Consider the following 24,612-nt stretch of genomic DNA (forward strand, 5'->3'; position numbering starts at 1 on the left):
TAGTTCCTATGGTTGTCTCCTCCTGTCAGGAAAGTGAACATTGAAGTCCCCCAGGCCCACAGATCAGAAAGAAAACACAAGCCAGAATGTTCCCTGGGGCCCTTCCCAACACTTTCTGCTTGCTCAGTCTTTGTTCAGAGTGAAAGACAATTAAAAATACAAATCCCCCACAAACAGGGACGGAACAAGAAGATAAGTTAGCAGCTGTCTGGGACTCTTCCTAAAAGAGGAAGCCTTTTGACCCTATATGACCCTAGGGTTGCACCGATGAAAACATACACATTTTTTTTGCAATCTCTCACACCAAATGCAGCAGCAAAGACAAGCAAGGGTTTAAAGCCTGAAATCCCTACACAAACTCTGTAAAACCTTCACACCTCTATTTGGAGACCTTCCTCAGGTGATATAGGGACCCAGGCCAGGCCCAAGTCCCCCCAGCACTGCAGTCATGGGAAATGATGCTGGCAGAGGTGACAGGGGCAACGACAGCAGCACAGGGGCACAGGAGAGCTGAGCAAAGGGGCTGGCTCTCCAAAGTGACCATTGCTTCTTTCCAAATTATACCGCTGCATAAAGAATGCGAAGACCATAGGCTTTGGCCCAGGAAAAGCATTCTGCACCTGTCCTACCTGATGAATCAAGAAGGAGAGTGAAAGACGAGGCCATAGCCATATCCAGAGGCTCCCAGAAGGAAGGAGTCTCATCACAGCCTCTCTTTGCTCATGTTCTCATGCCGGCTGCCATGGAAGTGCAGACCGGGCGCAGCAACAACATGGACCGTGGAGCTCTGCAGCACTGCCTGCTTTCGCCCCCAGCTCTATCATTTAGCTGTGACTTTGGGCAGGTTACTGACCTTCTCTGTTCTCATCAGGCTTTGTGAGGATTAAATGAAGAAGCATGTAAAATAAGGCAATGCGGTGGCTCACACCTGTAATCCCAGCACTTTGGGAGGCCGAAGCAGGAGGTTCACTTGAGCCCAGGAGGTAGAGGCTGCAGTGAGCTATGATCATGCCACTACACTCCAGCATGAGCAACAGAGCAGGACCCTGTCTCAAAAAAAAAAAAAAAAAAAAAAAAAAAGGGAAAGAAAGAAAGAAGAAATAGAGAGAGAGAGAAGAAAAAAGCAAATAAACATGTAAAATATCTAGAATAGTGTTTTGCATCTTACATGCATTATGGGTGGGAGTATAAAATAGGTACAAAATTTCCAAACAGCAGCTTGGCCAAGGTATTAAAAATGTTAAAAATACACCCTTGGACCCAGCCATGTCACTTCTAGGAATGCTTCCCAAGTAATCTAATCATGTGTGAAACATGCTGTCTTAAAATTAAAAAAAGAAAAAACTACAATGATCTTTAAATTTGTTGCAGATACACATGTAATATTCTTTTCTGTAAAAAACAGACAACATGAGAAAACTGTGAATTGCAGATAAATTACCTTCCAGATACATTTAAATTATGAAAATCTAAGAGTATTTTTTACTCCATCATGTTTTTTAAAGAGCATTTTCTAGAAAAATTTATGCAAGGCCATTAAGACCTAAAAGGGTAGACTGACTTTTAAAAGTATTTTATAAATTTAAACTCATGCTGGGACCCTTAGGTGTGTTTGGCCCTGGGTCGCAGCATCTAGATGGCATCAGCCTCTGCAATTCAGCAAAGCAAGAATCATGCACAGATTTCGAAGCATATGGACTCGAGCACATACTGCATTTTCAAAGCTTCTTTCCATATGGAAAATGGGAAAAGAAGTGATCCTATATTTCCCTTAATCAGCACGTCCTCTGAGCACTGCCTTTGCAGTACAGGAGAAGTAACGTGACCTCGAGAAGGCACAGCTCCTCCTCCTCAGAGTGCAGTGGGAAGTTCCTTTAAGACTGTGTCAGCCTGCAGTATGCAAGCCGGAAAAGACCTCTCAGTCCTCTGGTGCAGACACTGGAGAGGTAACAGTATAGAGAACAAGTTCAATAAGAGGAGGCACGTGGGAAAAGGGTAGACATCAAAGTGGATAACTGAGCCATGCTGGCTTGAGGAGGAGGAGCGTGGCAGAAACGGCAGGACCTGAATTACCTGAGCTGTTTGTGTCACCCAGTCACCTTTGACTTCATTTTTGAGCTCCACAGACCTCAAAAGGTGTGTTTTGCCCCTTCAGGAACACAGAAAAGAAAAGGGGACAAGATAGAGGAGATGTCAATGTGGTCAGTATTTGTGAAAAGTCAAATAACAGAAACTCAAAGAGCCAGCATACTGGAACTGGAACCTAAGAAAACCTATTTGCATAGAGCAACAAAATTGCTGCTTTCTGACTTCAATCACATCACTAGCAGACTACCTTGAAAACCAACGCCTTCCCAAAAACCAGTTGCCTGAAAATAACTTGTTCTGAAAGGTTGATTTGAAGGGCACGATCTTTTCCCCTGGATGAGAATAAATGATTTCCTCCCACACTCCACATCCACAGGCTGGCCCTCAGGGTCTGCTTCTTGCTGCCACTTTTCCTCTGAGGATTTCCTTTAAGCTGTCCCCTCTGCCAGGGAGCTCTCCATAAAGGTTACCAGCTATTCTTGGTGTTATTATTATTATTAATTATTATAGAGACACCCAATTTAACTCTTTATGTTCAAATCTGGTCAAGCTCCAGCACACAAACTATAAACTTACGCACTACAGTTTCCGCTAGTTTGATTCTATTCCTGGGATAAACCATCCCAATTACCAATGAATTCCAACTGGAAAAAGAGCCAAAATTGCTACCACTCTAAGTATAGGAATACCTCCAAAGCAAGAATCCATGTCTCCTCTGCGAGCTGCAGAACTGTCTTCAAATATTTTTGGAAGATACCTACTGCCTCTCACCAGTTTCTGAATGGTAGCCAGAGGTGGGAGGGTCGGATCTGGCAGCCATTGGATGGTCACTATTTCCCCTCTCTGCCAACCCCTCCCAGGACCACAATGATTTCTTTTCTTTCCCTCTCCTTGTTAAAGCATAATATGGTAGTGGGAGCTCAGATGTGGCGTCAAGCACACCTGAATTGGAACCTCACCACTCACAACCTTTAACTTCTCCAAGCCATAGTTTCCTCATCACTAAACAGAGCTCTTAATAGCAACTTAGCAGAGCTACCGTGAGAAGAAATAGATAAAGGCTAGTTTATGTTAGGAGGAAAAGTATGAGGTGAGACTTCCTTGGTCTCCCCTAAGACTTCCCCAAAGAAATTCCAAACAGTAGGGCCCGTGCTCCACCTAACTGCAGTGACTAAGTCAGTGTTCCACAAGGAGCAAGACGATGTCCAGGGTCCACCTTCTGTAATAGAAGCATATTCTCCACCCTGCACATTCTTGGCCAGATTAATCTCCCCAAATGGCTCCTGACCTTGCAGAAAATCCTTCCACGGTTCCACAACGCCCATTGAATAAAATCTGGACTCCTGGCCACCATAATTCATCCCCATCCCACCTTTCTAACCTCTTGTTCCCACTGATTCCCTCCACCTTCTTCTTCTAACCTCTTATCCCACTGATTGCTTTCTTCTTCCTCCCCCCTCCCCCTCCCCTCCCCCTCCCCTCCCCCTCCCCTCCCCCTCCCCTCCCTCTCCCCTCCCCTCCCCCTCCCCTCCCCCTTCCCTCCCTCTCCCCTCTCCCTCCCCTCCCCCTCCCTTCCTCCTTCTTCTTCTTCTTCTTTTTTTTTTTTTTTTGTAGAGAAAGGCGTCTCCCCACGTTGCCCAGGCTGGTCTCAACCTCCTGGCCTCAAGTGATCCTCCCATCTCAGCCTCCCAAAGCGCTGGGATTACAGGCATGAGCCACCGCACTCAGCCTCCTTCCACCTTCTGATGCAACCAAAGCTTACAGCTTCAGGTACTTGGCAACGGGCTTATCTCTGTATAAAGTCCTGTGAGGAGGAGTCCCATCTCACTCATCCCAAAATATGGAGCACAGTAGCTTGCACATAATGACATGTAGTAATCACTCATTGATAAGAAAGTGGATGAATCCCTCCTGGAAAACTCACTGAGGGCAAGGGCTGAGGAGGATAAGGCAGATGATATTAACTATACGTTGTGATGGATAAACTTATGAACAAATGATAAGCAAAGGAAATAAAATGACTACAAAAAGCATGCAACCTAAAAAAAAATTTTACTATTTACATGCCATTTTCTGGGTGAATCCGGCTAAGGATGTTAATACACTTTTGAATTACGTTGGTTCAACTTTTCATTCCAAAAACCTTACCCCGAGCCAACCACATGAAAATCGCTGTGTGCCAAGCATTATCTAAAGCTCTGTGGAGTATACAAAGATAATGAAGACATGATCTCTGGCCTCAAAGGGCTTACCCTGCAAAGACGAAGGCGGGCACGTCAGTGTTAAAGCAGGCTTTCAAGCAAGACGTGGTGTCCCGGAGGTGAGACTCGAAGCCTGCCAGGAAGAGCACACCGGAGTGGGTGCCTGCCCTGCGGCCGCACACCCACCATCACTGATCACACTGATCATGGGCGTCTGACACACTGGGTTTGAGTTCCCTCTCTGCATCAGACTCACCCCCATTAGTTCATTCGCCTCACAAAAATGTGACTCTGCACTTCAAATAGATGAATTTTTTTCAAAGGCCTATGGGGAAGTTTTAATATTTTATGTAAAAACCCAGAAGAGAGGACTCTGGAAGGCTTCCTAGAAGAGGGGGCATCTGAACTGGGCCTGGAAGCCGAGGGATCCTCAGTTGGAAGGGAAGAAACAACATTCCCAACAAAAGGAAGAACAACGACAAGGGCAAGACAGGGGTGACGACCGCATGTTTGAGCCATTGGTGATACCAAGAAGCTGCGCCACAGGGAACGTGAGAGCCGCGGTGGAGAATCTGCTGGAAGGTTTCCCTGAAGCTGCTAGTTCAGAGTCAGCCACGTGTCCTTGCACCTTAGCGAGGGTCCCTGACGACTGAGCGGAGGAAAGCCCTCGGTCCAGCCAGGGCACACACCCGGCTGACGCGCTTTCCTGCGGCCCGGTCCGCCTTCCCCACCGGGAAACGGGGTGCCTGAGCCCAGGGGCACCAATGTCCTGCAGGCGCCTCTGTGTCTGGACAGGAAATAACAATTGGAGGACCAAGTCAGTCACTGCAACTAATTCAGCCAACACGTACTGAGGGTACCGAGTCTACGCGAGTCATGTGGCTCGGCGTCCACAACATATAACCGGTTCAAAAAAGGCAGTTAGTGATAATACAGTGGAGACGGTGAAATACTGAAATAAACCACAGGAATATCTAGGCCTTTGAATAACACCTTCCAATTTATCGCCCCAGGGAAGTGAAGAGTCCGGCAAACATCCAGTCAATGCCATCAAGGCAGCCGGTCACCCCAGCTGTGAGGGCCTCGGCACCTGATGGCCACATCTCCCCGATCACTCTGTAGCTGCGTCGGATGAAGAGCGTGAGGTGGTTTGGTTAAAACATGATACAGGTGGAATCATGCCTCCCAAGTATCCCACACGCTAGCCTCTGCGACCTGTGAATAGACTGTGTTATGTGACAAATGGGAATTAAGGAGGCAGGTGATTTAAAGGTTGTCTGTTGACCTTGACAGAGGGGAATTTTCCTGGATCATCCATGTGGTCCCAATGCAGGGAAGAAGCCTCAATATGCACGGGCAGCTCTGGGGCTCCCTCCAGTTCCTGAGTCCCACTGGCTAAGGTTTGCACCTGAGGTGTTCGCCCAGCCCTTCTGTGGCCTGGCGTGGCGTCACTCGGAGGACCTGGGGACACTCTGGGCAGATAGGAAGCCCTGTCCTAACTTCTGCCCTATGAAGGCATTGTTTCTGGGGGGTCTTGCCATTATCCTTGATTCTCTAACTTGGGTTTCTTACCTGAATTTGAGCCAACTGTCTTTAATTCCTCCTCACTTGAGGATTATAAACTTATTATAATCACTCTCTTTACAAACCGATTCAAAACAAACAAAAGAAAGTACAAAAAATATTTTTGTACCTATTCATCATTTCCTCTTAGAAACTTATATAAAAGCACCTCAAAGACAGGCCTGGCTATTATCAAAGGCACAACCCAGTCCTTCCCGCAATGGACCGCAGACTACAAATGCACACGCCTCAGAGCTCCTCTCCAATGCTGCAGGTGCACAGCTGCGACACGCCCTGCTGCTAACAGTCATTAGCTATCATTTTCTGAAATGCACAGGGGAAAATGTTCCAAATCCTCAATAACGTTCCAAAAAAAAAAAGAAAAAAGCTGGCTGTATCCTCGGAACAAAACCCTTCCTTACTGGGAAACAGGAACACATGCACTGAGTGAGATATTTGTGGCCACCAGGAACTGGCTCTGACACTCCCTCCTTCATCTGTTTGTTCCAGCCACCCTGGAGAGTGGTCCATGCACCAGGAACGGAAGAAACTGTCAACCCTTCATGTCTTTGCTCTTGCTGTTCTTTCAACCAAAAATGCCCTGCTCACCCACTGGCCACCAGATGACATTGCCTCCCTCCTTCCGGCCAGTCAGAAGTCAGTGGTGAGGCACGCCCCAGTTTCTCTGGTCAAAGACATAATTCTTAGTTCATCATGGGTAGCTCCAGTAAATTAAAAAGAATAGAAAGAAGATGCTGCTTCTTCCTCTTCTCTCCCTTAGCCTTTGGGTTGCTGTGCTTCCATGAAGCCCATCTTTCGTTCTTTTCATGACCAGGAATGGTTATTTACCTGCTTGTCTCTCTAACCAAATGATAAGCTCTTTGAGAGCATGGATCCGAAATTTTCAACTTTACATCTTCGCAGCATAGGGCTTCACACACAGCTGTTCAAAATTGTCTGCTGAAGGAATGACTTCCTCTGAGGGTTTTATTTAAGATATTTGTTTGTAGAAGAGAGTCTTCAATTTAATTTCATCATTATCATGTTTGTTTTCACAGTACTTAAAACTAGTTTTAAGGATTTTTAAAGTCGTTGCCCCAAGCCTAAAGAGAATAAAATTTTTTGCAACTCCTCTTACCACTCTGCTTCACACCACATATATTATTTCTCTGTTTCTCACATATATTATGCATCTTCTTCCAATTATTTACAACTCAGTTATAATCCACATATATTATTTCTCTGTTTCTCACATATATTATGCATCTTCTTCCAATTATTTACAACTCAGTTATAATCCACACATGACCTTGCCAGGCTATAGTATTCAATAAAGTTCAACTCTTCAAAAGGATTGAGCAAAACGAAAAATTTCTGCAGGACATAAAACTAAACCAACAATGAATTTGCTTCCATACAGTTGTGTTATTTCACTGAATTTCTTTATCTACTATGGCTCTTGTAAGAACAAATGAATGGCTTCTCATGCTGTCAACAATTCACAATAAATACACAAATGCTTTTATCCATTTTACTTAACAGATCTGTTATTACGGCAATATTTTTTTTTTCATCCACTCAGTAATACTATTGAACCATAATTGAATGGATTATATTTAAATTCTTAAGTCCCCAAATGTTACTCTGAGGCTGTTTTTACTAATGTTTATCCTGAAATACCACAGAAGTGAAGAACTCTAAGGCTTTTTTCATGAGTCCCAAGCAGACAGGGCAGCCGCAACGATAAATTCACTACCATATCCGAGTCCCAAGCAGAGAGGCTACCACAAGGGCAGCCGCGAGGATAAATCCACTACCATATTCAAGCACTGCTATTTCTCCTCTCACAAGACATTTCCGGATTCAAAATACAACAGAAAAAAAATAATTATTTACTGCACAGTTCAACAAAACATACTAAGTACTTAACCTGGCCACAATACACTGAGCAGGTTACTTGATTTCTCCAGCTGAAAAAATGAAGGGAAGGGGCAGGCAATCGTTGCTACAGAAACTCCCAATTCCAGCATGGCGCGAGATTCTATCTGATTCTCACTTACCCATGCACTCTGATTTACTTCACTCCAGCCTAAGTTAATTCCTCAAAGTGTGCTTCATCAGCTTCACAGCATCTCGAAATTCTAAAACAGAACTTTTTGCCACATGCTACATATACTGTAATGGGGAGAAGCTTAGTTTTTCAGACTTACTAGTGTGTCATTTTCAAAACCACAAAATGAATGACTCGAACCTACAGCTCAACAACAACAAAATCAAAAATGAAGAAAGCCCTTGAATAGACATTCCTCCTAAGAAGATATACAAATGGCTAGGAGCACATGAAGAGATGCTCAGCATCATTAATTACCGGGGAAATGCAAATCAAAACCATCGTGAGCTACCACTTCATACCTATTAGGGTGGCCCTATAAAAAAAAAAAGGATAACGATAACAAATGTTGGTAAAAGGTGTGGAAAACCTGGAACCGGTGTGCATTGCTGATGGGGATGCAAAATGGTACAGCTATGGAAAACAATTCGGTGGTTCTTCAAATGTTAAACATAGGATTACCGTATGACCCAGCCATTCTACAGAATTGAAATAACTGGAAGCAGGGACTCAAACAGATACTTTTATACCAGTGATTACAGCAGCCTTATTCACAGTAGCCAAATTAATAAGAATCCCAGTATCTACCAACAGATGAATGGACGAACACAATCGAGGAATATTACTCAGTCTTACGGAGGAATGAAGCTCTGATGCATGCTACAACATGGGTGGACCTGGAAAACATTCTGCTAAGCAAAATAAGCCAGACACAAAAAGACAAAGACTGTATGATTCCACTTACATGAGACATCTCGAGTGGCCAGATTCACAGACAGAAAGTAGAATGCTGGCTGCCAGGGGCTGCGGGAAGCAGAGTTATGGTTTAATGGGTATAGAGATTCTGATCCAGATACTGAAAAAGTTCTGGAGATGGATGGTGGTGATGCTTAGGCAACCTTGTGAATGTAATTAACGTCACCAAATTATACACTTTAAGATGATTATGATGGTAAATTTTGTTTTGTAAATTTTACCACAGTTTTAAAAAGAATGCTTCAACATGCATTTATGAATTCCCTACTTGCTGCCACTGTTTCCTTCAGTGCTTTTATGGATGATAATTATTCCTTAATTTCAGGCAACTTAAAGTATTCACTATAGCCAAACACACACACACACACGCATGCACGTGCACACACACACATGCACGCACACACACACACACACGTGTGAAGAGAGAAAAGGAGGCATTTTCAAAATGAAGTAAGGACCAGTTTCCCCTTCAAGGCAATGTCTTCTCAAGCCCTGTGAGGAGAGGGTACTAAATGATACCTAAAGTAGGACCTACGTAGAAAAAGAGCTACATAAAATCCCTTTTAGATCGACGTGGGCAATGTCTTCTCAAGCCGTGTGAGGAGAGGGTACTAAATGATACCTAAAGTAGGACCTACATAGAAAAAGAGCTACATAAAATCCCTTTTAGATCGACGTGGGGAAGCAAACAAAGGAACTTACAAATATACTCTATTAGGCTGTTATTTTAAATAAGCAACAGTAACTCTAGAGCACTAATGGGAAGCCTTAAAAAAACCTTTTTATTTTGAAATTATTTCCAATCCACATAAAAATTTCAAAAATAGTGCCAAGAGTTCCTGGATATCTTTCATCAGCTTCCTTCACTTTACCGTGGGGGCAGGAGTACTGATTCTGCAGCTCTGCTGGTTACAGTGTCTCCCCACAAGGGAAGGGGAAGTAGAGAGGGGAGATAATTATCAGGATTTAACCCCATCAGTTTTCCTTAATGACACCAGACCATAGTTCCATGTTCCAAACTAAATGTGGGAGAATTGTGGCAAAACAGAAAGAACAACAAAACAATACGTTGTTCTATGCCTATTTTACAATCTATTAAGAGTCTGTTTTAAAAAAAATAAAATAAAATGTATACACTTGGCAAAAAAATCTGTCACATTAGCACTGCGGCTTCCCCTACAATCTGAAACAACCCCACAGGGCCCATGAAAGAACTATAAAAGGGACTCACAGATAAGTAAAATCGTTTCTGGAACTGTCATCTTACTTGCCTAATTGCGTTTTCTCTAACTGGATGAATTAGGCTCCTAACTGTAAGGAATGCAGACCATCTACCTACCTGGCTACCTCAAATCCAAGATAATTTTCTTTCGTTTTATACCTCCCTCTACATATCGTTAGCACTGAATCAACACCTGCTAAATAAATGACTGAATGGATGAATGATCAAAATAGTCAACGGTTTCAGCTGAGCACTCTCCTCTACCCCACCCCCCCCAACCCCCATCTCCCAAACTGTGAGGACTTTCAAGAAAAAAAAATCGCAATGCATTAAAAGCACCTGTAAGTTAAGTAAATCCTCTCCTGTAACATTTTCAGTTCACCCTGACTTCACCAGTCGTCAGGATGACCACACCCAAAAGTGGAAAAAACGGGTCACCTACATTCCCTACAGGGACCTTCCTCTCAGGCTTCCCAAGTTTCCACCTGCCTACAATGGAGAGAAGAAAGAGGAGCAGCAGTTCTGCCCCACATCCCCAGGTGTCCAGCCTCCGTCTGCCTTCTAGGGCCTTACCTTCAAAGGTCAGCTAAACAGTGCATATGAGTTAAGTTTTCCCATATGAACAAAAATCCCAGCATCCCAAGAAAGAGCCAATAGAGATTTACCTTCAGGACTATTATTTTAAAGTGAGATTACACTTTGCTGTTCTTCTGTCAGTTGCAAATCCCCAAACCTACTAGAATTCACTTAAAACTAATCTACAGTGTTTTCATTGGAAGAAAGCAATCAGGAAAGCTCTGAGCCACTGAGCAGCTGGGAATTTCGCTGCTGAAGGTTTGGTTTAGTCTTTATTTTTCTAGCTGCTGGCCCTGCTAACATGATTCCATGAAGGTCGCATTTAATCTTGCAGAGAAAAGCTACCTAAGCAGTTCTTAGGTAGTCTTCAGTAAAAATAAATTGCCTTGGCTCTCTGGATAAGTCTGTTGCTTCAACCCAACAATTACAGTCAAAGAGAACAAATGAAGGCAACTATAAAATACTATACTTGATTTCAAAAGAATTTCATCGCCTAGATGTTGTGGGCTGTGTTTGTTAATAACAAAGTTATTGTTAACAAAGAACCCATGGAAAAAGTACCAGCTTCCAAATGTTTATCTCCAGGTCATCACCAAATATAGCTTATTTATCCCTACAAGAAGGTATTAGGATCATCATTGGAACTTAAACATCAAAAGAAGGAACTGATAAGATTTTTTAAAGGTCTGGATACAAAGGAGGAAAATCCGAACAATTTTTCACCTTCTGGGTGTGGAAGCCCTAATACAAAGTAACAAATCCTAATGCAAAGTGACAAATCCTAATGTTTATGTGTTCAATTCATATATCATTAGGTTTCTAGTACAAACTAGATCTGTGCCACCCTTCCTGAGCTGGAATTCAGCCTTTCAAGCTAACCTTTGCTTTATTGCTGAAAATCAAATAAACTAATATTTATCTAGGTCTTAAAGGTGTCAAACACCGGTGAGGAATGCAAATAAATCAGACTGGATCCTGGCTCTCAAATAACTTACCACATAGGTGATACAAATGGAAAAATTCAAATAATCTAAGATTTTCATAACAGTTCAAGAGTCTAGAAAACATTCATCTCATCAAGATGCAGATAGCTAACTACCCTAGGAATGGGATGTAGAGTATGCTGCTTCTATAGAAATTCAGAGCATTTCATTGTTTTAGGCTGAAGAGATCAGGTATGGTTTGTGGGGAGAGCCACAGGGAGAGTCATACAGTTATGACCAAAACAACCACTCCAACTCTACTTTCCTTCAGTCCTTTCAGGACTGTACTACAACTTTCCCCTGTATTGTCTTCACACCTTGATTTCCTTATGCTGCACCAACCAAGATGGTAGCCACCAGCCACATGGGTCTACCATGCCCTTGGAATGTGGCTGGGCTGAATTAAGATGTGCTATAGGTGTAAAGGACACATTGGATTTTAAATACTCAGTATGAAAAATGGATACAAAATATCTCATTAGTATTTTTACATTAACGACATACTGAAATATTTTAGATAAAATTAGTTAAATGAGATATATTATTACAATTAATTTTACCTAGTTCTTTTTACTTTTCTAAGTGGCTACTAGAAAATTAAAACTATACATGTGGCTCACTTTATATTTGTATTGGACAATATCGTGTATATATATATATATATATATATTTTTTTTTTTTTTTGATGGGCTGTGGTACGGCATTCAGCCTCTGAACTCATAATGGTCACGCCCAATCCTACTTCCGTAGCAATCCAAAAACGTCTCCATGTTCATAAAGAGAGTGAAACTATTCTAATATTTTTTCAGATAAAAATTGGAGATTTGAGGTCTTCAGTTTGAAAAGTCAGAGGTCACACTCTGATTAAGTTCTACTGTCATTCTCCAACAGCGGTCTTGTAAAGGCAGGTGTGAGGGGAAAATACAACTTCTCAGGCTTCTTTCCAGACTCCTATAAAATGCGTTCACCTCCTAATATACAGAAATGAATATAATATAAAGGGAAAAAATGTATAGGACACGAAGATAGGGAATGCATATGATATGAAGATAGGGACCGTTTATGACATGAAGATAGGGACCGTATAGGACATGAAGATAGGAAATGTATTGGACATGAAGATAGAGAATGTGCAGGATATGAAGACAGCGACCATTTAGGACATGATGATAGGGAATGTATAGGATATGAAGATAGGGAATGTACAAGACATGAAGATGGGGACTATATAGGATATGAAGATGGGGACTGTTAAGAAATGAAGATAGGGAATGTATAGGATATGAAGACGGAGACTGTTTAGGACATGAAGATAAGGAATGTATAGGGTATGAAGATGGGGACCATAAAAGGTCTGAAGATAGGACCATATATGACATGAAGGTAGGGAATGTATAGGATAGGGAATGTATGGGATATGAATATAGGAGCCATATAGGATATGAAAATAGCGACTGTATAGCATATGAAGATAGGGAATGTACAGGACATGAAGATAGGGACTATATAGGACATGAAGACAGGGAATGTTCACTCTCACTTCCCCTACAAACATTTTATACTTCACTTACTATGAGAATTAGATCTGTAGCCATTTGTGTACATTAAATGCTCTTTTCCAAAAGGATAATAAAACCTCTAATCTCCTCAAGAGGACCAAATAATTTCACCTTGGTTCCCAAGGTGCTGGGAAGACATATCTCCCTAGGCATGTGTATTTCAAAAAGCATGAAAAACAGACCTTGGAGACATCCCCAGGTTACAAGTGTCTCACATTCTGAAAGGTTAGGATAAGACCCCTGGAACCTTTTCATCCCATGTCAGGGGAGCTAAGGTGTTTGTTTGTTTGGTTTTCCTTTTTCTTCTTTTTTTTTCTCTCTCTCTCTCTCCTTTTGGGATGGGAGAGGGACAGCTGCTCTGTCCCTGTCAACAAAGTGTAGCCCACATGTACATTCCATTAGTTTTCAGTGTCACCTAAGGGTCAAGGTTTAGGGGCCTGACATAATAGTGTCACTCAGGCTGTTGCCCCAGTTGTAAATATCAACAAGGAACTCTTTTCTCCTACCCAGGGGTTTTGTGTTTCTGCAGTATTCATATGTATAAAGAATGTTAACTGTGAAGTGAAATCATATCTCAAGCCCTTCGCAGTTACTGACAAAACATTATGTCCCAACCTCACCAAAAAGCCACCAATCTAAGTGTCTCCAAGTAGCCACAGCTGTCTGAGGACAAAGGCTTCCAAGAGCCTGGCCAGGAAAGCCCTGGCTCTAGAGCCTGCTCCACACATGGAGGCAGAAAGGCTCGAGAATGGCCCCGTCCATGCACAGCCTCCTCCTCAGCAGCACCCAGTGTGTTTTTCCTAACCTTACGTGGACCAGAGGTGAGGGAAGAGATGACATATTAGCACTCTCTTGAGAATATTTTTCTGGTTAAAAGGGTAATTGGTAATTGTGCTTGCTGTTTTAAATTTGGAAAATACAAAAATGTTTCAAGAAGGAAAAAAAAAGCCAAACACCCACAGTTCCACCATCAAAAAGATATGTTTTCTTCCAGGTTTTTAAAAATACCCCAATATACACATATGTTTTAAAAATAAAATTAGAAGCACAATTTCATATCCTTTTTTCCCCACCCAATCAGCATAGATCATAAATATTTTCCCATCACCAAACGCTGCTCGAAAACACGAGCTTTATAAGCTACCTATAGTCTGTCTGGATGTGCCGTAATTCGTTCAAATGTGTCTCTATTGTTGGATATTTAGCTTGTTTCCAAGTTTTTACATAACAAAAGCTAATTCAATAAACATCCGTGTACATACATCTTTGTTCCCATCTCTGGTTACTTCACGTAAGTAGGTTCCAAGAAGCAGAATTACTGGAACAGAGAGCTTAACATTTTTAAGACTTTAAGTATATAGCACCAAGGTAAATTCCAGAAAGTTTATTTCAATGTAGAATCCTGACTACAGTCACTGTGGAGTACTCAGTGCCCCACTCAGTGACCCACACTACCCACTTATGGAATTCATAGTTCAGTTTTAACTTGTCCCATCTGGTTGTTTTTTGTTTTTTGTTTTTTTTTTGAGATGAAGTCTCACTCTTGTCACCCAAGCTGGAGTGCAATGGTGCGATCTCGGCTCCCTGCAACCTCCGCCGCCTGGGTTCAAGCGATTCTCCTGCCTCAGCCTCCCGAGTAGCTGGGACTACAGGTGCCCGCCACCATGCCCAGCTAATTTTTGTATTTTTAGTAGAGATGGGGTTTCACCATGTTGGCCAGGCTGGTCTTGAACTCCTGACCTCAGGCAATCCGCCCGCCTCGGCCTCCCAAAGTCCTGGGATTACAGGCGTGAGCCAACGCGCACAGCCAGTCCCATCTGTTCTTTAGGAAAACACATTATCAGCCCATTCTATTTCCCTGATTCCATATTTACCTCCCACAATCTCAATAGCACAATTACATTGATTTATCATTACAAATTACAAATATGAATGCACTAAATTATTACATGTGCCCTGAAAATACTTACATCTATTATGTATTATTTCAAGAGTTTAAAAATAAAATAAAACAGTACCAAGAAAGATCAGTACGGGGGAAGAAGGGCCTAAGAGAGCTATTACCGTATTTCCGTGGTTGCCTCCAAAGGCAGTTTTAGATTGAGTTTGGGGCCTCACATAGTATCAGTTTCCCCATCCCCAAACAATGCATCAACATCAGCACACTTATACATTCTGAGAAATGCACCATTAAGCAATTTTGTCATTGTGTGAACATCACAGAGCGTACTTACACAAACCTACATGGTATAACCTCCTACACACCCAGGTTTATGGTATGGCCTATGGCTTCCAGGCTGCAAACATGTACTGCAGGTTACTGTACTGAGGACTGTAGGCCACTGTAGCACAATGGCAAGTATCTGTGTATCTAAACATAGCAAAAGGTAAAAGTATGATATTATCATCTTATGGGGCCACAGTCATGTGTATGGCCCATTGATGACCTAAACATTGTGATGCAGCAATATCACTGTACCCTAAGGTGACTTCAGCCATGTCCAAGTGACAACTACTCACAACTTCATGTTTCCTGGTGGTATAATGTCAGCAGCTGCCTAGCAGTTTTCCCATCAGCCTTTCTCATCCCCAGGATAAAAGGATCTGATCCCACAGTCAGCAGTGGAGGGTCCTCCAGTCTTTCAACTGGTCCTTGAGTTATCACTAATTGCCTAACCAACTTCACCTCACCCCTCCGATCTCTAAAACTCTTTCAGTGACATTTGTGCAAAGACAGAAAATCTCCCTGCCTGATTGTCTCTTCACTCTCTCCCATTCAAGAATCCAGGAGGCACTAGTCGCCTATTTCCTTCTCATCACCCCATCCCCCAACTCTCACTTTCCACCAGCCTCCCATTCCTATCCTATCACCCAACACACCCATCATATCTAGGTGTTAAGACGCTCTCTTATCACCACTGTAATTTTTCTCATCTTCTCCAATAGATCTAGGGTAAAAAGGACAAAAGAATTCTTTCAAAAATAACATGGTAGATATTACTTGAAATAAAGCAATTTGTATGCAGTTCCTCCTCATCTGAAAGGTCAATCTCATGAAATGGGAAAATTGGCAGGATTCTAAGCTTGGGGGGCCAGGACAGCGTATTCTGTCTACAGAGTACTTCTTTGGATCTTCCCAAAATCTGACATTCATAAGAACAATTAAAATGTACACTCAATAAGAACAAATTAAAGTGTATGCTCATCTCTCCTTTGATGGCATTAGGTGTGCGAGTATCAAATGCCTTCAGCAGATAGCAACAGAGTGTTAAGTATGCCCAAATGAAATTATTTATGAAAATTACACAGCAAGTAGTTAATTCTCAAAAATCGTCATTTAATGAAAACAGGACAGGCTTTTATCACACAAAATCCTAAATTAAGGTATTTGCTGAACTAAATTAGTCTTGCCTTTGGGATAAAAATACTTAGAATCCATCATCAGAAGGAACCTCACACACCTGCTTCTCATCTGCAGACATTCTTTGTCAACTCCGCTCTTTCTTGCTTATCAGAAGGGAATACTAAACTGATAAAGGAGCTATAAACCAAAATAGAAACAAAACAAAACCAAATGCCTAATTCTCCATGGCCTTCCTGGACAAAGAGACAAATACATAAAATAAAATGAAGTCCTTCTTGCCTCTTCAAAATGGAAAACTCGGCTGGGCGCGGTGGCTCACACCTGTAATCCGAATACTTGGGGAGGCCGAGGCGGGCAGATCACCTGAGGTCAGGAGTTCGAGACCAGCCGGCCAACATGGCGAAACCTCATCTCTACTAAAAATACAAAAATTAGCCCGGCGTGGTGGCATGTGCCTGTAATCCCAGCTACTCGGGAGGCTGAGGCAGGAGAATCACTTTAACCCAGGAGGCGGAGGTTGCAGTGAGCCAAGATCACACCACTGCCCTCCAGCCCAGGAGACAAGATCGAGACTCTTTCTCAAAAAAGAAAAAAAAGGAAAATTCAATGTATCACAAACTTAACATGAGTCCCATTTCTGTATGGCAAGCAAGGGCAAGTGGGCAGAGCCAACAGAGTGACCACAGGCCCCTGTCCAAAGTGCTTTTTAAAATGTGGAAAGAGGTTTCATCTGAGCCAAGGAAAGGATCAACTATTTGGCCCTGGGAAGAGATCCTTGATTCAGTGGCTTTCCATTTCTGCTCTGGCCACACACCTGAGGGAGGCTGGGGAGCAGGGATCCAATGGTGAATAAGAGGCTCACTATCAAGGCAGGAAGGGGAAGGAAGGGAAAGGGGGCCACAGATAGTCTCAAATCTAAAAGGTCCCGTGTAATTTCTAAAAGTCCCCTCCCCAGGTGATTTTCATAACACACACAGGTTCTGTCTCCTGAGGATGACAGAATTATCCAGCCACATTTTACAGTGAAAACTTCCAAAGGGGGAAGTCATTGGAGAACTAAAAGGCCACTCTAGGCATCTGAGTTCATGCACCTTCCACCGCAGAGCCTTGTACACAGCTGGCTGTCAAGAAATACTTAATAAACAAATGAAATAATAACACAATGTGTGCATTTAAGAAAACCATTGCATGTGTTACTACATTTAACAAAATCATTTATTCATTTAAAATAATTGCATGGGGTTCCTGGATCCCCAAGCAGACCAAGTTATTGATGGAGGGTCCCGGCTAGTTTCAATGCCTCAGAAAGCCTAACGGGATGGTGAGTTTCTCTCACACGGAGCTGGCCAGCCTGTCCAACACACCACGGGTCTCTACCTTTGGCTATAATGAGATCAACGAGATTTGATGATACCAGTTTTCTCAAGGCAATCAGGAGTTCTGACTGGAAGTCATATGTGTTTCTGAGGAATAAAAATGGGCACTAGGGCCGGGTGCAGTGGCTCACGCCTATAATCCCAGCACTTTGGGATGCTGAGGAGGGAGGATCATTTGAGGCCAAGGGTTTGAGACCAGTCTGGGCAACATATCGAGACCCCGTCTCTACACAAAAATGTATGTTGGGCTTTGGGGTGGCACATGCCTGTTGTCCCAGCTACTCAGGAGACTGAGGCAGGAGGATCACTTGTGCCCAGGAGTTTGAGCCTGCAGTGAGCTATGATCGAGCCACCGCACTCCAGCCTGGTGGACAGAGTGAGACTTTGACTCTAATAAAAGAAAAAGGATACATGAAGTCTACTTAAATAAACACAATTTGTTTCAGAGACAGTTTGTCATAAGATGGAGCTTCTGAGGGGGAAAATTATTTTTAGGGGACCTTTGAAGGTCAATGCCAAGACTTCAGGCCTGCTGCTTGCTCTGAATCCAACGAGCCTCAGACGGAGTCCCAGGGACAAAGGGGACCTGTGAGCTGCGTTTCCTGCTTGTGTGTTTTCCTTGGTACTCTATAAAAAATACCGTCTTCATGTTCAAATCTGGACCCTATATGTTATTCATCATTCTTTGTTCTTTGTTGATAAAGTTTGATGGAACTTCCTCACCCACTTTTCCATCAGTCACTCCCGCCACCAGAGCCACTCCTCAATTCAGCACACTGGGCATGAAGCTGGCATCGTGCACCGACCACTGATTACACTCAGGCCAAACACAGGGGGCCGATGGGGCAGGCAGAGACGGAAGGTCCTGACCTCCTACCCCTGTGCAGGAAGGAACATCATGTCTCATACAGATGAAAAGAAGAACTAATTTTTACTAATAATAACTGACATTTCACCGCAGTTTCATTTATTTGCATATATTATGTATTTTAATATATGTTATAAATATATGCTATCAGTTAATATTTACTTTCATGTATCTTGTCACATATACAGTGTTGGGCACACAGTAAGCATTCAATAAATGCACATGAGCCAAGATGGTAAAGCAGGCCGGCGCAGTGGCTCATGCCTGTAATCCCAGAACTTCAGAAGGCTGAGGTGGGCAGATCACCTGAGGTCAGGAGTTCGAGACAAGCCTGGCCAGCATGCTGAAACCCCGTCTCTACTAAAAATACAAAAATTAGCCAGGCATGGTAGCGCACGCCTGCGCACGCCTGTAGTCCCAACTACTCGGGAAGCTGAAGCACAGGAATTGCTTGAACCTGGAAGCAGAGGTTGCAGTGAGCTGAAATTGTGCCACTGTACACCAGTCTGGGCGACAGAGCAAGACTCTGCCTCAAAAAACAAAAAAAAAAAAAAAGAAAAAAAGGTGGTAAAAGCAAAATACTACAATCAGCCCAGTGCACACCTGCAATGACAGATAATGAAGAAGCTGACACGAGAGTGAAGAAGATTCAGACTAAAGCACAGAGAGGCTTGGGAAGATTTTCTTATCTGACATAAAGAGGGAAAATACATTGGTCCAATCACTGTTATTTCCATATCATTTGGTCTCCATGGATACCACCTAACTTTCCTTCTGACAGGAAAAAATTCACTGACAATATCGGATTCCACTGTGAAATTTTTTTGATACTTTACATAAAACAGTTATTCCATGTTAATCTTTTATCATTATTTATATACGCTCAGAAGTAAAATCCCTCCTTGCTGGAAATTCTATGAGAAAGATAGTGTCTAATCCAGTCATGATTATCTGGCCCTTTTACACTAAGAATAATCTGATATAATTTTGAAAGTTAATGCCTTACACATTTGTAGACTGCCATAATTTATGCAATGTTCTTTCATATACAGTATCTCAATTGTTCATGAAAGCAACACTTACGAGATATAGTTAAGAATTATTATTATCCTCCTTACAGCTAACCCCAAAAGGTAATAACTGTATTTTTCGTTGTTAATGGTCAGCTCACTCACCAGAACACAACCTAGTGTAAAGACGCTGTCTTTCTCGCTGTCAGTTGAGTATACAGAGGCTAGCACTGTGTCTGGCTTATAATAGATGTTCTAAGGATATTTATTGAGTGTGTACATAAATTCTCTTGTCTGCGTTAAGCCCTTTTTGGTATAAGGCAGATAAGGGAACTATAACCCAGATACTCCATTTAGATAGAGTACAGTGGTTTTTCACTATCAAAAGGATATTATGTGAAAATGCTCTAAAAACAACAGTTTTGTACGAGATGATGTTAAGAATAAAAATATAACATCGTTGGTAACATGAGAAAATTGATGCACATCAAATGTGGAGCATCCAAAGTTTCTATTTTTCCAGTAAGTTTAAACATCTTTTGCTCTGGTGCACTATTTGCCTAATAAAGTGTTTCAGAAAGTGGGATAAAAGTGGGACCATTGTTCATAAGGCTGTCAGAACTTCACGGCACGCATGTGTTTGCCATAATTTGCTTCCAGTTTGACTACAAATCCTTACTTTTGATTATGCTGACATTTTTACAGGTAAGTAAATCTGAAATAACTGGAACTTTCTCTAACAAAAAAATGACAACTCACTGAGAATGAAATATGTAAATGTTTAATTTTAACAAGCAGTTACAAATCGTAACAGACAAGAACTCTTGGATCTAAGAGACCAAAATGTGATTTCTTACACAACAGACAAAGTTACAAGTTATAATCGTTCACTAATTACAGTGAAATTCCGGACTTTGACACATCAATCAATAGATGTTCCAACGTTCCCCCTAGAGATCCCAGTTCAAGTCTTAAATATTTCATCTGCTGAAGTTTCCTCAGAAAAGGCTCCTTTTCCCAGGATTTTTTAGGTTTCTATTTTTGCCCCTTCTCCCACTAAAAGAAGAATAAAGGAAAGTTGGGGAAATCAGAGAATCCTGAATCTGCGTGCGTGGTGAAGTTAAACAGAGTCACCCTCTGGGCCTGGTAGGGATAACTGCATCTGCCTGGCATCAAGACTATCCACCGCCTGGTCTAACCCCAGACCCCGTTGTGCACCTGCCCTTAAGCACCAAAAACTGAACTGCTCAAAGAGAACCTGCAGTCGATATGAAAACTAGGAAATGACTGCAGGCTTGACAGCAGTCTCGGTGATTCCTGAAAATCCACAACAGGAAATCTAACTATCCTCCATACCTCCTGGCCATTCATTAAAAGCAGACCGAGTCACAGCCATAAGGAGGCCGGTGGCTGAAGACGAATGCCAGCACCACTTTTCCTCATTTAGAACAACTGAGTTTTTTCCTTCCATAACCAAGGACAAGGAGCAACCGGAGGGAGGAGGTTGAAGAGGGAGGGGGCGGGCAATATGTCCCCAAGTTTCAGACAGTAGCGGGTTAGAAACGAGCGAAAGCCACCTCGCTCTTCTGAGCTACCTCGGCTGCCAGTCCCATGGATCACATCCGCAGCCGAGCGCCAAGGGTCCGGCCTACACAGACTGACCCGGGCGTTTCACCTGGTGCCCGACCACGGCCCTGGCGCCCTGCCCAGGCTGCCCGCCTCCTTCCCCTCCCCCGCTTCTTAGGGAACAAGGAGGAGAGGGTGGCAAACGCACCCAGACCGGGGGCCAAGGGGAGACGCCGGCGCGTGCTGGGAGGGGCATGAGTTACACCCGCGACCCTTGGAACTTGGAACGGCTTCCCCAGCCCCGGCGGACGCCGGCCCCCAGGCCGTGCCACTGGGAGCAGGCGGGCGCCGCGATTGGCCGCGGCCGGCTTCACTCGGTGGGCGAGCCCTACCGGCGAGGCGGAAAGGAAGTGGCGGCCGCCGCGGCTTTGCACCAACCATGTTCGGCCAGCGGGCGAATGTCACCCGGCGCCCGGAGCCGGGTCGGAGGGCACGGGGCGGGCACTCGCGTCCCCACCCCGCCGCGGCCCGCGCCCCGGGACCCCGAGGGGACGCCGGCCCCCACTGCGCCGCTCGGTCCCCGGAGGCTCCCCGCCCCCACCTCGCCCGCTCCGTAGCCGAGGCGGGTCAGGCCCAGCGCGCGAGGCCGGCCGGGGGCGCCTGCGGGGACCCGGGGGCGCACGGCGCTAGGCCGCGGCCCGGGCGGCTGACCCCTCGGCACGGTGCCTTCCTGGGACGCGCCGCCCGAGCCCCTGGCGCGCTGGGACAAGTGCAATGACAAAGCCCCAGGGCCCGACCGGGCGCTGGCCGGCGGGAAGGAGGACGCGGCGTCCCTTCTGAGCGGCGGCGGCGGCGGCCCAGCCCCCAGGAAGCAGGGCGCGTCGGCCAGGCCCGGCGCCCGGCCCGGCTCCGAGCCCGCCCTCCCGCCCCGGCCGCTGGCATCCGACGCCCGCGACCCGACCCCGAGCCCGGCAGGCAGGCGAGCCCCTGGACCGCCGCGGGGCGCCCCAGCAAGTTTCCTCTGGCCGTGGCTGGAGGCGCTCCTCCCGGCCGGGGAGCGGGCGCGGGCAGCCGGGCGGGCGGCGGTGCCTGCTTATTTACGCTGGAGGCAGCCTGGAGAGGCGCCGCCGCGGGCACCGAGAAGGACCCGCTCCCCTCCTTCGGATCCGGTGGCGGCGGTGGCTGCACACACACACGCGCGCACACACAAACACGCACATACACACAATTTTGTTTTAAATGAGGCCCGACTCCAGCTGACCTGCACCCCCACACACAACACCTGGGGCGCAGAAGCACACACAGCAGGTCTGTGTCCATGGAGCCCTCTCCGCATCTGCAAATCCAAAAGTGAAATTAAACCTCCACCAACCTCCTCCTCCTCCTCCCTCTCTACCTCCTCCTCCTCCTCCTCGCAGCCTCAGCAGCCCCAGTAGCAGCAGCAACAGCAGCAGAACCTGCTTCCCCTAAAATCAGATGATCCATAACTGCGCCGACTGTTCCTCCAAAAATCAGTATTAATATTTATGAACCCCGGCATTTTCCGTCTGCAAAACATCGTGTCAAGGCATCAGGACACGCATACACACACGGCCCCCCACAGTCCCCAGAAACATGCCCTCGAGAGAAACACACACAGTCACAACTATTATTTGAAAAATGTTACCTCTCAGTGTGCTTTTTTCACGCTACCAATACAATTCCGCAAGGTATAAGTGTTGCTAGGGTGTGTGAAATGGAAATGAAAGCCCGTCAGTTGAATAATCGCAGGAGCAAAACTAAAAGTTACTCCCCGGCTTGCCTGAGAACAGTCCAGATCGAAAGCAAAACAAGGAGAGGAAACTGCGAAGAGCCGCGGCTGGAAATCCCCCCACCCCCCGCCCTCCTCCGGCCGCGCTCCCTCCCTCGCCTCCCCTCTCCGCCCTCCTCCCTCCGCCCTTCCTCCCCAGTGTTTGTTTCAAGCTTGTGCAACCGGGAGGTGGAGGCGGAGGGAGGGCGCGAGCGGCCCGGCCGGGAGGTGCGGAAGTTCGCCGCAGCAGCTCATTGGCGGGCAGCGCCGCTTTCATCATTTCTCGGAAAAGTCAATTTCATTTTCGCTTCCCCAGGTCGCGGCGGCGGGAGCAACAAGCGGCGGCTCGTGAGTCCGTGGCGCGCACCCAGGGGCGCCCGCACGTGCGGCTAGAACGTCCGAGTCGGGGTCCGGGGCGGGGGGCGCAGGCCCGCGGCGGTAGGGGAGGAGAGCGGGCACCCGAGTCTCCATCCTCAGGGTGGCCTGAAGGTTCCAGGAGGGCGTCCGGCGAAGGCACGGGGCTGCGACCATCCAGTTAGCGGGCTGGTGTGACCGTTTAGAGTAAATGAAAATTCGTTTTGTGACACTGACCACCTCCAAGGAATGAAAGGAGCAGTCAGCCGAAACGACAGCATTACTTGCGTCCTTACCTAATTGGAACCTTATCCGTGGCTGAGGGTGCCACCATTGGAGGGGCCGCCGCCCCCTCTGACACCACCTGGCGCTCCGCTCCATTTAGGAGCTAGAACGAAAAGGAGGCCCATCCCCCAGTAAGTCACAGCCCACGCCAAGATGAGTTCTGGAGCCTGTGCGACCGAAGTTTCTTCACCGCAGGGCCAGGTGGACGAGGGTGTGAGTTACTTTGACTTCAAGACGTCTCAGTGGCGGCTGATTCTGGAGAGAGGCTTTATGCTGGAGCACTTCCAGCAAAGTTCGTCTGGGGCCTCCTTAACTCACTGGCTGGTCACCCTTGGCCTCGGTTTTCAACCAAAGCCTAAGGCCTCAGTTTTCAACGCTGTAAATGGAAATAAATGAGAGAAGAAGGTACAGCCCGTATGACAAGTGCAGCAAGCAATGCAACTTCCTTGGGACCTACCCTTTGAGGTCCCTTGCTTTAAAAGTATAGATTCACATTTAGTTAGACCTGTTTCTTCCTCGCATGCAATTTCACCAGTCTTTTCCCAGACTTCTGTACTCGACAGAGGAAGTTCCTTCCTGGGAGACCATAGCTGTTTGTATGTAAAGAGTTGCCAAAAAACAAAAACAAAACAAAAAACTCCAACACCTCTCTGTCACAGAAGTATTGAATTATATAGACTGGAAAAATGGAAGTATCCAAGAAAACGCGTGTGGTAAGAAAATGGCTAAGGTGCAGGATTCTGTTTTGTGGCTCTGGTCTCAGAAATAGACCTCACATACACATTATTCCTTATCCCCTCTATTATAATACTCACTCTTTTTTTTTAAGAGACAGGGTAGGCCGGGCGCGGTGGCTCATGCCTGTAATCCCAGCATTTTGGGAGGCCAAGGCAGGAGGATCACCTGAGGTCGGGAGTTTGTGACCAGCCTGACCAACATGGA

The 24,612-nt window shown here is 45.1% G+C and overlaps 1 protein-coding gene across 21 annotated transcripts in view; it reads right to left on the reverse strand.

The window, feature by feature from the left end:
* Positions 1-23,149, reverse strand: part of IRF2 (interferon regulatory factor 2) — an 87,044-nt gene extending 63,895 nt beyond the window's left edge. For 3 of the 21 annotated variants that reach the window (XM_063809218.1, XM_024356374.3, XM_063809219.1), the window contains exon 1: positions 22,909-23,022. Coding sequence is in view for 5 of the 21 variants with exons in the window: in XM_063809223.1 (XP_063665293.1) it covers positions 22,504-22,578 (75 nt within the window). In the remaining 16 variants the exon portion in view is untranslated. The other 18 variants (XM_063809223.1, XM_063809209.1, XM_063809208.1 and 15 more) reach the window with 16 other exon arrangements.
* Positions 23,150-24,612: the final 1,463 nt, after the last annotated feature.

The sequence above is a fragment of the Pan troglodytes genome, chromosome 3 (genome assembly GCF_028858775.2).
Source record: "Pan troglodytes isolate AG18354 chromosome 3, NHGRI_mPanTro3-v2.0_pri, whole genome shotgun sequence".
Taxonomy (NCBI): Eukaryota; Metazoa; Chordata; class Mammalia; order Primates; family Hominidae; genus Pan; species Pan troglodytes.